A 16,219-nucleotide genomic window follows, 5' to 3' on the forward strand; every position below is an offset into this window, starting at 1 on the left:
AACAATATAAAAATTCAGATTTTGTTTTATGACAAATGAGATTTAGCAACTTCCCTTACAGCTCCATCAGGGAACTCAGTACTGAGGTAAAAAGGGCTGTCTCCACAGCCCCAGACACTACGAGACATTTCTTTGTATGGACTTAGGGAATTATAGTGACTCAGTGTAGTCATCTCTGAATATGTGCTCCTTGTGCAAGCTTACTTATTACTTTGAAGGTGTCGATGTAAATATTAAATATTTGCCCCTTCAGACAGGCATTGTAGTCTCAGCATTCAGGAGCCTGAGGCAAGAGGATAGCTTGAGCCTGTGTGTTTACACTGTCCTGGGCAAAACAGTGAGACTCCAGCTCAATAAAAAAGAAAACCAAAGTGCTGAGCTGGCCACACCTGTAATCCCAGCACTCATGAGGCTGAGGCCTGAGGCAGGGGAATCATGAGTTTGGATTAGCATGAACTACATAGACACTGTCTAAAACAAACAACAAAAAAGCAAAACCAAGTTTTGGAATGGACAGAACAAATCACCAATAGAGCTCAACTGCTTGAAGAGTCTTCAGTGAGTCTCAGAAACAAGGACGATACTGAATGACACTGGAGTAACATCCAGGGTGGGGCTGGGGTCTCTTGGGGAGGAGAGTCAGAGTCGTTTTACCATTTCCATGTTTCACCATTTTGATCATTTGACAGTTTCTCTTGGCTGCTGGTACTTAGATGCCTTGCAGATGCTTTGAGGAAATTAACTTCATCCATCAGTGAACAAAGCTGGGCACAGCAGCGCATGTCTGTAGTCAGCTGGGTGGGGGACCTGTGGCAGACCAGCCCAGGCCATATAGTGAGACTCCACCCCTCCTTTAAATAACTGACCTGGAAACCTAGACTTATAGAACAAAAAGTAAGGAATACACTTGATGATATAAGCAAAGGTAAGGACTTTCTGAAAAGGACTCCAGTCACCCAGGTAATGGACAGACAACAAGTGGGACTGCTGTGGCATAATCCTTCTGTACACTGTGAATATGTATTACTCTCACTGGTGAATAAAGAAGCTGATTGGCCTATAGCAAGGCAGGATAAAGTTAGGCAAGACAATCAAACTGAGGATAAAGAAGGACGGAGTGAGAGAGTCAAGATGGACACTCTGTACTGAGAAAAGGTACCAAGCCACAGGGCAAAGCATAGATAAAAAATATGGGTTAACTTAAGTGTAAGAGTTAGCTAGTAACAAGCCTGAGCTATTGACCACACATTTGTAATTGAGTCTCTGTGTGTAGGTTATTTGGAAAGTGGCCATGGCATAGGAAAACTCCACCTCCATGGGACTTCAAGAAATTAAAAACCTGTGTCACAAATAGGAAAATTAATCAACTGAAAAGACAGCCTACAAAATGGGGGGAAATGTTTGGAGCTATACATCTGAAAGGAGATTAGTGTCTAAAATATACAAAGAACTCAAAAAGCTAAACATTAAGAAAACAACCCAATTAAAAAATGCACTATGGGGGCCAGAGAGATATTTCAGAAGTTAAGAATATGTACTGAATAATATATATATATATATATATTGCAAAAGACCAGAGTTCAGTTCCCAGCATCCATATCAGGCAGCTTGCAACTGTCTATAACTCCGACTCCAGGGGATCTATGGTGGCTTGAATGAGAATGGCTCCCATCTCATATATTTGGATGCTGAGTCTCCACTTGGTAGGACACTTTGGGAAGGATTAAGAGGTGTAGCCTTGTTAGAGGAGGTGTGTCACTGCGGGGTGGACTTCCAGGCCCAGTCTCTCTCTCCATCTCCCTCATCTCCCTTGTCTCCCTCCCTCCCTCCCCCCTGCAGATCGATATGTAGCTCTCAGCTACTTCTCCAGCACAATGCCTGCTTGCATGCATGCATGCATGCATGCCACCACATTCCCAGATGATGATAATGGACTAACTGTTGGTTTTAACGCAGAGGTGCAATGTTATTCATTAAGCCACGAGGTATGACAAAACCCAGTATAAGAGTTTTATTAGGGGTTTTGGGATTTAGCTCAGTGGCAGAGTGCTTGCCTAGCAAGCGCAAGGCCCTGGGTTCGGTCCTCAGCTCTGGAAAAAAAAGGAAAAAAAAAAAGAGTTTTATTAGAAGGGAGGGACAGGAAAGAATGTGACCAGGCTTGTGGAAGACATGGGGGGGAGGGGTCTGTGACCCACTTCTTATGGATTCCCCTGCACATGCACATATGCCACGCATGAGCATAGATAGCGTGATCACACTGCGTGCAAACTACGTGATCACGCAGTGCACGGATTACATAAGAGTAAGGTCTGCTGTGGGATGGTCTGTATGTCAAGTGTGTTGCTGATTGGTCAATAAATAAATCACTGATTGGCCAGTGGCCAGGCAGGAAGTATAGGCAGGACAAGGAGGAGAATAAAGCTGGGAAGTGGAAGGCTGAGTCAGAGAGACACTGCCAGCTGCCATGATGAGAAACAGCATGTGAAGATGCCGGTAAGCCACGAGCCATGTGGCAAGGTATAGATTAATGGAAATAGATTCATTTAAGCTGTAAGAAAAGTTAGCAAGAAGCCTGCCATGGCCATACAGTTTGTAAGCAATATAAGTCTCTGTGTTTACTTGGTTGGGTCTGACGGCTGTGGGACTGGCAGGTGATAGAGATTTGTCCTGACTGTGGGCCAGGCAGGAAAACTCTAGCTACAAAGGTCCCTTGCTTGGCTACTGGACTGTGGTCATGTAGCTGGGGGAGTGGCCAGGAATTCCAACACTAACCCTCTATAAGTTGCCTTGGTCATGGTATCTCTGTCACTCTAAGACAGGATCCAGCACTCTCTCTAGCCTCTGAGGGCATCTGCACTCACATGTACACATAGATACACACAATTAAAAATCAAATCTCTTTTATTAAGTGGGCTATGGAACCAAACAGTTTTAAAAGAAGAAATACCAATGGCTAAGAAATATTTTAACACATGTTCGCTGTTCTTGGTCATTGGGAAAATGCAAATTAAAATTGCTTTGAGATCTCACCCAACCCCAGCCAGAATGGCTAAGATTACGAAAACAAAAGACAGCAAATTCCAGTGAGGATGTGGGAAACAAGGAACTCTCATACACTGTTAGTGAGAGTGTAAACTGGTGTAGTCACTATGAAAATTAGTGTGACAGTTCCTCAGAAAACTAAAAATAGATCTACCGTTTGACTCAGCTGTGCCTCTGCTGGGTATATACCTAAAGGACCCTGTAGCCTGGTTCATATACGAATCCATCCATGTTCATCACTGCTTTATTCCCAGTAGCTGAGATGTGGAAACAGCCTAGGTATCCATCAACTGGATAGATAATGAAAATATGGTACCTTACACATGGAATTTTATTCAGCTATAAGAAAAACGAAGTTTTCAGATAAAGGAATGGAACTGGAAAACATAATACTGAGTGAGACACACTATGTGATGTGTCATCTTTCACTGATGGTCACAAGGTTCCAGGAGTCCGGCCTGAGATCACGGTAATACCTGCTGTGTAGGCACACTGTTGCAATGAATCCTAAATGGTCTTGTAATAAAAACCTGGAGCCAGATATCAGGGTGAAAGCTGAAAGATCAGAGAAGCAGAGCAAGCCACAGCTACCACCTCTTACCTCGCCAACTCCTCAGCCTGACAGATCCTCTATAGGAGAGCGAATTCCTGTCTCCTCCCGCCTTACATTCCTTTCTCTGCCAGCCATATCACTTCCTGTCTCAACCTTCCTAGTGCTGGGATTGAAGGATGTGAGCCCAAGTGCTGGAGTTAAAGATGTGTGCCACCACTGCCTGGCTGTTTTTATTTTAGACTGGATTAGTCTCATGCAGCCCCATTGTGGCCTTGAACTCACAGAAATCCAGATGGATCTCTGCCTCTGCCTCCTGAGTGCTAGGACTAAAGGTGTGTGCCACCTCTGTGGCTAACTCTGTGGCTAGCTCAGTCCTCTGATCTTCAGGCAAACTTTTACTTCTTAGATTACAAGCAATATATCGCCACAGAACTCCTTATCTCCAAGATAAACAAAACCTACACACAAAGTTTAACTAAAAATTGTCAAGCAGTGGTGGCACATGCCTTTAATCCCAGCACTCGGGAGGCAGAGGCAGGCGGATCTCTGTGAGTTCGAGCCTGGTCTACAGAACAAGTTCCAGGACAGCCAGAGCTACACAGAGAAACCCTGTCTCATAAAACCAAAAAGAAAAAAAGAAGTTTTTCTAAAAATGAATTTCCTATCCCTCTTCAGTACACAAACCTACCAGAGATCCCCAAATAAAGCCAACTTAAAGGGACCATGATCATTCGAACGCCAGCGCCGGTATGTGTGTTACTCCTGGCTACCCACTCAGCCATTTGCTCAGCTCTGCTATCCCTTTCTTTCAGGTGACAAATGCCATCTGGTGTGAACTTCCTTCCAGCAGAAAAGTGGAAGAATTTTGGAACTAGAAGAGCTCAAAAGACCTCAGGGCTTTCATTAGATTCCACCCTAGCAACTAAACAGCTGGCTGGCGCCAGGAGCTCACCAAAGTTAGAAATCACACACCACACAGGAGCCGAGCTCACTGGAAGTGGTAACCATCCCAGTGACAGGGTATCAGCTGCCTGGCATTTCTAATACAAAATGAGAGAATACAGCATCACTACATACATACATACATACATACATACATACATACATACATACGTGATATGTATACCTGCAAAGGCAATACTTTGCCGCAGGGACACATTTCCAGCCGATCGCTCCAACCTTTCTTCCTGGCTAACACATCAGTTGACTGAATTCTGCAAACACTGTTATGTAGAAACCCCGGGAGCAGGGCCACTCTAGCTCTACTGTATGTGTTTATTATTTATTTCTGTCATAAAATGTTTCCCAAAAAAGCAAGCCAAAAGTTAAGGCTGGGGATATAGCTCGGTAGTGGAACATATGCTCTAAATTTATGAAGCTCTAGGCTCAGTCCCTGATGCCCCCAGATTAATTAATCAATTAATTTAAAAATTGACCATTTCTTCCAGCAATTTATTTGTCTGTGCTTTTTTGTTTTGTTTTGTTTGGTTTGGTTTGGTTTTGGTTTTGGTTTTTCAAGACAGGATTTCACTGTGTAGCCCTGGCTGTCCTGGAACTTACTTTGTAGACCAGGCTGGCCTTGAACTCACAGAGATCAGCCTGCTAAAGGCGTGCAACACCACTGCCCGGCTTGTCTGTCTTTTCTAATCTGTGGAAAAGAGCTCCATCACGAACTCCTGTTCATGTCCCATGTATGAGCCGTATATTAGAGTGTACAAAGTAGCCAGTGGTAATTTCAGCACTTGGGAGGCTGAGGAAGGATTTTGAGTTAAGGCCAGCCGGGGTTACATTGTGTGTGTGTGTGTGTGTGTGTGTGTGTGTGTGTGTGTGTGTGTGTGTGTGTGTGGCGGCGGTCTATTAAAAAAAAATTCTGCCGGGCGGTGGTGGCGCACGCCTTTAATCCCAGCACTCGGGAGGCAGAGGCAGGCGGATCTCTGTAAGTTCGAGGCCAGCCTGGTCTACACAGTGAGTTCCATGAAAGGTACAAAGCTACACAGAGAAACCCTGTCTCGGAAGAAAAAAAAAAATCTGCTCTAACACCAGTCTTTCCCAGGCTTCAGAACAAATTTGCAGGATGGATCCCCTAAAAACAACACCTCTCACTTCTTAGACAGCAGCCCCACCCTCCACTGGCCCAAGTCCAGACACCTTTACCTATCATTACCCTTGTAGAAATGGCACGTTCGGCCTGCCGGTCCTGCCTCTGTGGTGCTGGGTGACGGCTGTGCATCACCACGTCCATGTGCATCACCACGTCCAGTTTTTTCTGGTTCATCAAACTATGCAAGCACTCTACCCACTGAGCATCCAGCCCCCCCACCCCACCCCCCACTAAAATACCAACCAGTTCTCTTTTCCAGAGTTGTGCTCTCTCCAAAAAAAGAAAACCATTTTTGTTTGTATGACTCCAAACACTGGTAAAATTATTTAGCAAAACAAGGTCAAAGGAATATGTGTTAGATGTATGCCCAAGGTGTTTTTTTTTTTTTGTTACACCATCCATTTCTGAAAAGAGACCCTGAAGCAAAGCGAGCCTGGGCGCGAGGCCTTTCCTGTACCTACGCACTATCCATACTTTTAAAGTCTTGTCAGTGTAAACCGTTGATCAAAACTAAAATGTCCAGTTCTTAGATCCGCAGCTGGAGCTCAGGTGATAGCGCGGGGGCGCAGGTGACGCCGCGAGGAGGGGGCGGTTGCTAGGCAACCAGAGACGCAAACAAGAGGCGTTCCCAGACTATCGCACCGAGGACCAGCAGGAAGAGGAGGTGAGGGGATTGGGGCGGCGGGAGCATCCTGTGACCGCCCTTCTAACCCAGACCTCTGGCCGGTGTATTGATTGAAACCCCAAAGGCGGAGCCTGTCCTGGGGAAGGGTCCTGCTGGGACCTAGACTCTGACCTCAGCTCCTCCTACCCGGCGGCCAGCCTGCTCCTCCTCTGTACCAGGGCGGGGCAAAGGACCCAGCGCCCTCCCTACCCAGGTAGCTGGTTCCAGTCTGGGTTCGCCAGGCCAGTCATACCACCCTGGAAAGGCAACAATGCTTCTTCTCCCAGATCCCCCGTGGGTGTGGCCCACAGCCTGGGAAAGAGTGGTTGTTGGAAGTAGGGGTGGAGACAGGATTAAGGGGTGTGTTTCCTGCCATCCCTTTACTAGGCATTTGGTGCCTCCTAAACACACACACACACACACACACACACACACACACACACACACACACACACACACACACACACACACACACGGGCTCTCTTCTTTCCTTTCCACGCCCCTGGATCTGCACGCTCCAGGGCTGCTTTGTGCCTGAAGATGGACCACTGAGGGAATATAGCTGATTGCTAATACCTCACAGGAAGTTGAGCTGGGGGCTGAATTGGAACGCTTCCCAGCAGACTCTGGCTGCAGGAAAGGGCTTAGAGCCAAGAGGACAGGATCTGGGTCCAGAAAAGCACTTTGCTTTTCTTCTGCAGGTGGTGGTCTGGAACAGGCCTAAGGGTTTCAGACCCTTGGCTCCTAGCCATGGCTACACTCAGTACCAAGCCCAGCCAGCACTACCAGCTCTCGGATTGGCGCACCAACAGCTACCTGTTGTCCACCAATGCGGAGAGGCAGCGGGATGCTTCCCACCAGATCCGCCAGGAGGCCCGGATCCTTCGCAATGAGACCAACAACCAGGTTTGGGGGGGAGGTGGTCACTCAGCCCCATTGGCCATGGGAGGTCCCTCAACCACAGACACCCATCTTATTGGGTTCCGTCTCTTCCAGACGGTATGGGATGAACATGACACTAAGGTTCGCCTGGCAGAGAGGATCTGTACTGTCAACCGGTGGAAGGAGATGCTCGACAAGTGTCTGACAGATTTAGATGCTGAGATCGACACCTTGACACAGGCAAGGAGCTGAGCCGGGTACCAGCAGGTTCTGATGCAAAGGCCCTTCCACCCCACTTTCAGATCTGGGAAGCCACACTCCCCTCTGCCGAGGTCGGGATAGGAGCGGTCTCGAAGTGCATCAGCCCACCCATCCCTGTGCCCGTCCTTTCTAGATGAAAGAGTCTGCAGAGCAAAACCTGCAGGCCAAGAACCTGCCCCTGGACGTGGCCATCGAGTGCCTGACCCTGCGGGAGAGCCGGCGAGACATTGATGTCGTGAAGGACCCTGTGGAGGAAGAGCTGCTTAAAGAGGTGGAAGTCATTGAGGCCACCAAGAAGACCCTGCAGCAGAGGATCGACCAGACCTTCCAGCAGCTCTGGTGAGGCGGAGAGGGGCCTGAGCACACTCACATGCATTCGAGGCATGGGGGGGGAGGGGGGGACAATCGGTTGGATGATGCTTTGTGTCCCTCCGGGCCTTCGGGTGGAAGGCACTGGCTGTTTCCAGCAGCTTTCCACTGCCTCCTCCTTGTTAGGATCCCGTTCTAGGTAGCCATTGTTCCCTGGTTGAAAGCACCCGCCGCTGCCCTCAGCACCATATTGTAAGTGTGTGTGCACGCATTCGAAGCCACGTACCCATGCTTTGTGTCTGTGGGACACTCGTGAGGTTGTGCGGCTCTTTGTCTCGGATTCAGCGGCACCTGCATTGTTACACACACACACACACACACACACACACACACACACACACACACACACACCCCACAGCCCCTCAGTATCCTCACAGTCCCGTCAGGGCTGCATCCCAGAAACCCACCCACTGGCTCCAATGCAGTCTTCGTCCCCAGTCTCCTGCAGGAAATCCGGCAGCAGCTCAGCTCTGACCACCGAGACAAAATGGAGACGCTGGACATCGACAGGGGCTGCCTCTCTCTCAACCTCACTTCTCCAAACATCTCTCTGAAGGTTAACCCCACACGCGTGCCCAAAGAGTAAGAAGCGGATTGCAGTCGGCCCTTCCTCCCCCGCTTGGAGGCCACACCCCGGAACCCCGCTGTTTTCCTTGCCCCCACAGCTCCACCACACTCCAGCAGTGGGATGAGTTCAGTAGGTTCAACAAGGACCGAGCCGACGCAGAAATGAAAGCCGCCATAGAGTTGAGGGAAGCCATTGCCCTAACCATTGCTCAGGTGACTCAGCCCAACTCACCCTGATCCTTCCTTCCACACTGACCACGTCTTAGCTTTTCCCCTGACTTGACACCCCCCACCCCTTGCGCTCTTCCCTTGCAGACCAACAATGAACTTGAAGCTCAGAGGGTTACCACAGAATTTGCCTTCAGGAAGCGCCTTCGGGAGATGGAGGGTGTGTACAGTGAGCTCAAGTGGCAGGAGAAAAATGTGAGTCTCTCCCCGCCCCTCCCCCTGCTGTGAGGCAAGGCCCAGGTGCCCTGCCTGCTCTGAAGCTCAGAGTTGGGGCCCCGAGTGTGTGTGTGTGTGTGTGTGTGTGTGTGTGTGTGTGTGTGTGTGTGTCCTGCTGGTTGGTGGAGAACAGTATGTCTGCCACAGACCTTGGAGGAGATAGCCGAGCTGCAGGAAGACATTCGGCACCTGGAAGACGACCTGCGCAGGAAGATAATGAACTTGAAGCTTGCACATACCCGGCTGGAGTCCAGAACCTACCGGCCCAATGTGGAGCTCTGTGAGGACCAGGTACGAGGTCCCAGTGGGGACCCCCACTACTGAGGAGTCCTCAGTATTCTCCCTGCACAGGTTCCTGGTGGAGCCAGCCTTCTGGCCCTGGGCAGTGTGGCTGGACCGCAAGTCCCATCCTGCCCCTCTGCCTCCAGACACAGGGTGGCCTCAAAGACGAAGTGCACAAGTTGGAGGCAACCATCACTATCTTGAAGCAGAAGCTGGCCCAGACGCAGTAGGTTTAGAGACAGGGCAGGAAGGGTGGGGACAGGGTCCAACCATGGGACCTTACTGCCTGCTGGTCCCTCTGGGCTTTAAGCTGGTGAAATGATCTGGCCCTCTCGATGCCTCCTCTACAGGGACGCTCTGGACGCCTTGTGCAAGCACCTGGCCCGGCTGCAGGCTGACATTGCGTGCAAGGCCAACTCCATGCTGTTGGACACCAAGTGTATGGACGCCCGGCGCAAGCTGAAGGTGCCGGCTGAGAAATTCGTGCCCCAGGTGGACACCTTCAAGCGCACGACAAACCGTACACTGAGTCCATTCAAAACCTGCCAGCTGGAGCTAACCTAGCCTTGGTGGCTGAGGGAGGAGGGAAGGTTGGGTGGGAAGTGAGGAGGGGGCAGTGAACTTTAAATAAAGATGGAGTTCTCAGGCCAGGCTCTTCTCTGCTACCCACCAGGGTGGCTGGCAGAGTGAGACGCTCCGCTTGGGGGACAGAGTGGCCTAGGCTTCGTAGGGGTCAAGAGTCCAAAGCGACAACGTTGGAGTAGGCAACCTTCTCGTTCAGGGTCTTTTGAAAAGGTCCCCACCCCACCCCACCCCACCCCCGACACTTTAGGGGGCTGTCGGCCCGACTCGTGGCGCAGTGTACAAATGGGATGGTAGGGGGCGCCAGAGGGAAGCGGGCGGGAACCGCGGAGCGCTGCGGCGCCGAGCCGCTGGGTGGCGCCGTAGGGTGGGGAACGCCATGCTGAGACTCCGGGCCACAAGGGGGCGCTGTGGGGAATAGCGGGGGGAGGGATGACCGCGGAGGCGGCAGCTTCGGCGCCGGAAGTGGCGACCAGCCCGCGCGCGGATGGCGGCGGCGGCGGCGGCGGCGGCGGCAGCGATGACGACGGCGGCGGCGGCGGGCGGCGGCGGGGCCGGTGCGGCCCGCTCTCTCTCGCGCTTCCGAGGCTGCCTGGCGGGCGCGCTGCTGGGGGACTGCGTGGGCGCCGTCTACGAGGCCCACGATACCGTCAGCCTGACGTCAGTCCTGCGTCACGTCCAGAGCCTGGAGCCAGACCCGGGCACGCCGGGCAGCGCGCGGACAGGTGGGCGGGGCGCCGCCCGCCGGGTCCCCACACCTGGGCCAGGGGGACGAGGCCGCCGAGGCCGAGGGTCCCGCGGCGGCCAAGTCCCGAGTGTCAAGGCCCCTGTGACCCGATCGGTTTTCCCCAGCTCTCCCGGTAGTAGGTCTCCCGCCGTGTCCCCGGTCAGAGCGCAGGCCTCGCCTACAACCTTGGCCAGAGCCGGAGCCCACTCGTCCGGGTCGGGCGTGGCCCGCTTTCTCAAGCTGCTGGCCCGATGTGGGCATCGGCGGGCACTGTCCCCAGCCTGTGGAGATATGTCCCTTCCCTTGGCTTGCGTAGGCAGCTTGTCCTCCGGGTCGGGGTCCGGATGTCAGCAGAGGGCTCGGTTCTTCTTGGAGAGCATGTAGAGCAGTAAAAGGGGGCCATCGTCAGGTCCCCGGAGGACACCCTGAAGTAAGAGGCGTTTAGAGGTGGGGGAAGGACAGGTCTGCTCCGAGAGGCAGGAAGAGTGTAACAGGACCGAGGAAGAATTTCAAGACGGAGGGCACTGGTGTGCTACGAAAAAAGTCGGGGTCGTCTTGACCCAGAAAGCCCTGTCGAGTGGGTTGAGGAAAACACGGGGAAGCGGACGTTAAAGGAAGCAGAGATGTGGCAGAGACAGCTATTTTTGTTTCATTATGGTTTGGTAAGATGAAAAGAGGGGGCATGCTTTAGGTTGAGTGGTAGCTGGGACCCTGTGGCTGCAGAACACCAGGTTTAGGAAGTGAAAAGAGCTGGCAAAACTGAGGAGTCACGAGGAAGTTCTGGCCTCAGGCAGTGCAAAGTCCAGGAGCTCAGCCCATCTCCTAAGGCCTGCCTCGTTCCTCTCTGCCCTGAGATTGCCTTTTGGGGATGGCACCTTGACAGCCCTTTACCCCCCACATGGCCCCAGCCGCCCTGCAGTAGACGCTCTCCTTTTGCTACAGTCCCTACAAAAGTTGCAACTTGAGTCTGGGGCCTGGCCCTAAATAAGGAAGTGGTAATAAGAGATGAATGGCTGATAGTTACTGTCTGATTAGGCAGGAGGCCAGTCACAGGCTGGGACTGAAGAAGGTGGCTCCCTCAGGAAGATCAGGGCACAGTGAGCAAATGGAGGGAGAACAGACGCTGTTCCCCTCACCCACGGGGGTGTGACTGAGGATAGACTAGGGCAAAGAGCAACCCCTCACCTCAGTGGACTGGGGTGGCCTTTACCTTCGACCAGGCCGGGGGAGACTGGGAATTCAGTTACCACTATGAAGCTAGGATGTAGGGGCCACCAGAGAAGAAGAAGGAAAATGGAGTTGGGGCTACATGGAAGGGGTAGACAGCTATTTGCGGAATCAGGAAGGCACCCATTAGGAGAGTCTGTTCTCTGTAGCTGTCCTCTCTCAAGTGAGGCCAAGTCATTGTCCCTAGCAGGGTAGTAGCCTCTTTGCGTATGGCATGTTAGAAGTATCAGAACATAGCTCAGTATGGTGTCATACACCTGTGATCCATCCCAGTACTGCCGAGGACGAGGCAGGAAGATGACGGCCACTTTGAAGCCTCCTCTATACAGTTCTAGGCCAGACAGAACTACACAGTGAGACCCTGCCTCAAACACAAAACAGAGGGGCTGCAGAGATGGTTCAGCAGTTAAGAGCACTGGCTGCTCTTCCAGAGGACTCAGGTTCGATTCCCAGCACCCACATGGTGGCTCACAACCACCATCTGTAAGTCCAGGCTCAAGGGCTCTGACACCCTCTTCTGGCCTCCCTGGGCACCAGGCACACATGTGGTGTACAGACATACATGAAGGCAAAAATACCCATACAAATAAACATTTTTTTAAAGGAGGGGGGATTCCAGAATACCTGCAGCTAGGGGGAAAGGAGATGAGGTGGGTGGAGATGGGGAGAAGCCCTAGCTGGAAGGACTTGACCCAAGTGCACGGATTGGTCCTGAGCTTGTGCAAGGGAATCCGTGAGATGGACGATGGCAAGGAAGGAGGGGACCTCGCTGGGAAGGTTTGGATACCAAGCCCATGAACTGAGACCTCTTCCTGAAGGCAACAGACAGCTTTTTTGATCAGGAGACTGGAAGGAAGAGGGTAACATCTCACTGAAGAATTCGTGGCAGTGCTTAAAGCCTGCCCTTGAGGTGGGGAGCAGTATAGCCCAGGCAGGCCATATTGAGATGACCAGTAATGAAGGGAGAAGGGAGTGGAAGGTTTCCCTTCAGAAAGCAGCAGGTGTCATGACTGTTATGGAGCAGACAGTTGCTGAAGATCCCAAGGCTGAAATCTGAAGAATGCCTAGCTTGCAGGAGGATCAGCTGTGGGACCACCAAGAGAAATAAGTGGGCATTCTACCAGAGCCCTGGGGGTTGCTCTGACCCCACCACCCTCTTCCCTGCAGAAACATTGTACTACACAGATGATACTGCCATGGCCAGGGCCCTCGTGCAGTCCCTGCTGGCCAAGGAGGCCTTCGACGAGGTGGACATGGCTCACAGGTGAGGATGTAATCCTGGCATGAGGCCAGGCAGGCAGTGGAGCTGCACCCCTCAAGAGGGGAACAATATCTGTGCATACTCAGCACCCTTCCCTCAGCAGGACCCTTTCCCAAGTCTGACACCAGCACCCCGAGCTAACAATGACAACACTGTTGGTACAGGCCCTAGGCCCCCAGCGCCTCCCCGTTCAACCCAGCCCGGCCTTTTCTTCTAACCACGAGAGACATCTCAGGAACTCTCACTCTGCCTTCTTTCTCTTCACCAGGTTTGCCCAGGAGTACAAGAAGGACCCTGACAGAGGGTATGGGGCTGGAGTCATCACTGTCTTCAAGAAGCTCCTGAGCCCCAAGTGCCGTGACGTCTATGAGCCTGCCCGGGCCCAGTTCAATGGAAAGGGCTCCTATGGCAATGGCGGTGCCATGCGGGTGGCAGGCATCCCACTGGCCTATAGCAGTGTCCAAGATGTACAGAAGGTACTGGGCAGGCTGGTCAGACGCCCCTTCCCCAGCTGATCTCTAGAGACGTGTGACAGTGGTTCCTCCTCTCCATAGTTTGCCCGGCTCTCAGCCCAGCTGACCCATGCCTCCTCCCTGGGTTACAACGGTGCCATCCTGCAGGCTCTGGCTGTGCACCTTGCTCTGCAGGGTGTGTCTTCCAGTGAGCACTTCCTCAAGCAGCTTCTGGGCCACATGGAGGAGCTGGAAGGTGATGCCCAGTCGGTCCTGGATGCCAAGGAGTGAGTATGGGCTGCAGCTAAGACTGATTCAAGTCAAAGTGTGTGTAGGGCAGGGGTAGGGTGTCTGGCGTTGCTGCAAAGCCAGATCTTCCTGTCTTCACCGGGAACTGAACGGAGTGGTTGGAACAGGCCCCTTTGCCTCAGTGGATTCATGGCCCTCAATGTCCCAGAGAACAAACGTCTCTGCCTCTCTCCCAGCACTGTTAAGGCATGTTCACCTAGATGGGACCTGATGTCCCCAATTCCTCCTGAGTCTCTTCCCCTTCCTATGTCTCTGCTCACTCTGACCTCTGAATCGCTTCCCAAACCCAGGTTGGGTATGGAGGAGCGTCCATACTCCAGCAGGTTGAAGAAGGTTGGAGAGCTACTGGACCAGAACGTGGTGAGCCGAGATGAAGTGGTGTCTGAGCTAGGTGAGTGGACCCGACTACTATGTACCCTGGCTGACTTCAGAGAGGGCTGCTTGAATAGCTAGAGCCCCTCTGTAGAGCCTCTGGCGGGGCTATGAGCATGGTGCCTGCAGCCTTAAGGATCAGTGTCCCCAGAAGCGGCAGCTGGTTGGCCAATCTGTCCGCCAGTGTGATCAGTGTGATCATGGATGTTAATTTACCTGGTGCCTGTGCCCTGGGCTCTGTGAGGAGTACTTCACAGTGACCCACCTCTCAACAGCCCTGGGAGAGCGCAAGAACAGGGCTAAATGGAACCTCGCCTGGCCACCAGTAGGCGTGGTGGGTCCCCCATAGTCTGGCTGTGAGCCTGAGATCTCAGGCATGGCCCTGCACAAAGCTGGGAGTGCTGGCTCTTGGCAGACGGCAGGAAGCCTGTGGCAGGGAGGCAGGTCACCTTCCTGTACTCCGGCTTTCCCACAGGGAATGGCATTGCCGCCTTTGAATCTGTGCCCACCGCCATCTACTGCTTCCTGCGCTGCATGGAGCCTGATCCTGAGATCCCCTCCACCTTCAACAGCCTCCAGAGGACTCTGATCTACTCCATCTCACTTGGTGGAGACACAGACACCATAGCCACCATGGCTGGGGCCATTGCTGGAGCTTACTATGGGATGGAGCAGGTGCCAGAGAGCTGGCAGCAAAGCTGTGAAGGTTATGAGGAGACAGACGTCCTGGCCCAGAACCTGCATCGGATCTTCCAAGAGAATCTGTGAAGGCCCCAGCTCCAGCGGCCTTGTCAGGCCCATCAGGACCAAGGACAACTCAGATTGCAACCAGAATCCCCTTAAGCTGGCTCTCCTGCCCCAGCATTCCTGAAGGGCAGGCTGAGGGCACCCTTGGGGCTGGAGTCTTAGGACGGTCTGTGGAACGGTGAAGAACTGGTGCCTTCGTGGTACTGCAGGGCTGTTGACACCCCAGGGTCCTCGGAAATCTGAGGGGTCAGGGCAGTTTTATTTTGGAGGAGTATTTGTGTAGCATACTTTTCCATCTGAGACATGGGACTTCAGAAGGTGGAAATGACCTGTGGGCATATCATACCTCCCTGTTGGGTTTTAACCAATGTGACAGGCAGCTGCTTGTTGGACTGGACAGAGCCCACAGGTTGTGTGGCTCTTGAGACTGGCATCTGCATCCAGCCCATTCATTGCCAACCTGGCCTGGCGCCTCTCTGGAATGGGGCTCCTTGACAGCTTCTGGTGGAAGTCACAGCAATAAACCGTTTTTTGTAAATCCCAGCATATCCCATTTCTGTTTCCACTGGAGGATTCTCTTAAGTAGTGACTCCCTGCCTGGAACAGGGACCCTGTAGAGTGGTACAAAGTACCACCTTTGACGGTAGTAGGGTGTCACCCCAGGTATCCCAGCGGACTGTGTTGTATGCCTTCTGTATCTCAGGGTCCAGGCTGAAGGCCTTGGCTTGCAAGGAAGGATTGTACAGCATCTGTTATAAAGGACAGTTGAAGGTGGGGGTGGGGGTGCATACCTTTAATCCCAGCACTTGGGAGGCAGAGGCAGGCAGATCTTTGTGAGTTCGAGGCCAGCCTGGTCTATGTAGTGAGTTCTAGGACAGCCAGTATAAGACCCTGTCTCAGAAAAAAAAAGGACAGTTAAAAAGACATCTTCCCACAAACCATGAGTATGATCTCTGAGCATCCTTCCAGGTTCAGCGAAGGGACAAGCATGTGCAGTGAGCTCAGTGGCTGGCCCGAGGCTTCAGGAACATCAGGCAGTTGGCTTCCAGCCAAGATGAGGTTCTATCAGCGTAGGCAGATAACAGGGCATGGCTTTCATCAGGTCTGCTGTCTCAGATCCCCTGAGCCAAGGATACAAGCATGCTTGCTATGGCAAGTTATGAACAGGTGCTTTCTGCGCAGGTCAGCCACCCCTACCCTGTCCTCAGCATTGAGCCCCGTCCTCAGGACCAGAGATTCACAGTTTCATTCATAATTTGTATCAGATGTTGTAACATGGCCCTTGGGATCCTGAGCCAATTGTCACGCTCCACTGCTCCTGAGAGCTTGGAGGAATGTTCCAGTGAAGTTCAATCAGTCTCCAGCCACTGCCCTTCT

The 16,219-nt window shown here is 52.4% G+C and overlaps 2 protein-coding genes across 3 annotated transcripts; both read left to right on the forward strand.

Moving 5' to 3' along the window:
* Positions 1-6,029: 6,029 nt before the first annotated feature.
* Tekt2 (tektin 2) lies at positions 6,030-9,810 on the forward strand. 2 transcript variants are annotated; one of them, XM_052718323.1, is made up of 10 exons: positions 6,030-6,360; positions 7,062-7,266; positions 7,357-7,482; positions 7,637-7,842; positions 8,311-8,454; positions 8,538-8,652; positions 8,755-8,862; positions 9,031-9,174; positions 9,312-9,391; positions 9,516-9,810. In XM_052718323.1, the coding sequence occupies exons 2-10, from the start codon at positions 7,111-7,113 to the stop codon at positions 9,727-9,729; spliced, it is 1,293 nt and encodes a 430-aa protein (XP_052574283.1). In that variant the 5' UTR covers positions 6,030-6,360; positions 7,062-7,110; the 3' UTR covers positions 9,730-9,810. The 2 variants fall into 2 exon arrangements, with proteins under 2 accessions (XP_052574283.1, XP_052574284.1); XM_052718324.1 differs by lacking the exon at positions 6,030-6,360 and adding an exon at positions 6,375-6,574.
* A 424-nt stretch (positions 9,811-10,234) lies between these two features.
* Adprs (ADP-ribosylserine hydrolase) lies at positions 10,235-15,385 on the forward strand. The gene is made up of 6 exons (XM_052715830.1): positions 10,235-10,472; positions 12,869-12,965; positions 13,231-13,438; positions 13,517-13,701; positions 14,014-14,114; positions 14,571-15,385. The coding sequence occupies exons 1-6, from the start codon at positions 10,235-10,237 to the stop codon at positions 14,861-14,863; spliced, it is 1,122 nt and encodes a 373-aa protein (XP_052571790.1). The 3' UTR covers positions 14,864-15,385.
* The last annotated feature ends 834 nt before the right edge of the window (positions 15,386-16,219 follow it).

Source organism: Peromyscus californicus, unplaced genomic scaffold (assembly GCF_007827085.1).
Source record: "Peromyscus californicus insignis strain IS unplaced genomic scaffold, ASM782708v3 Scaffold_5__1_contigs__length_169319896, whole genome shotgun sequence".
Lineage (NCBI taxonomy): Eukaryota > Metazoa > Chordata > Mammalia > Rodentia > Cricetidae > Peromyscus > Peromyscus californicus.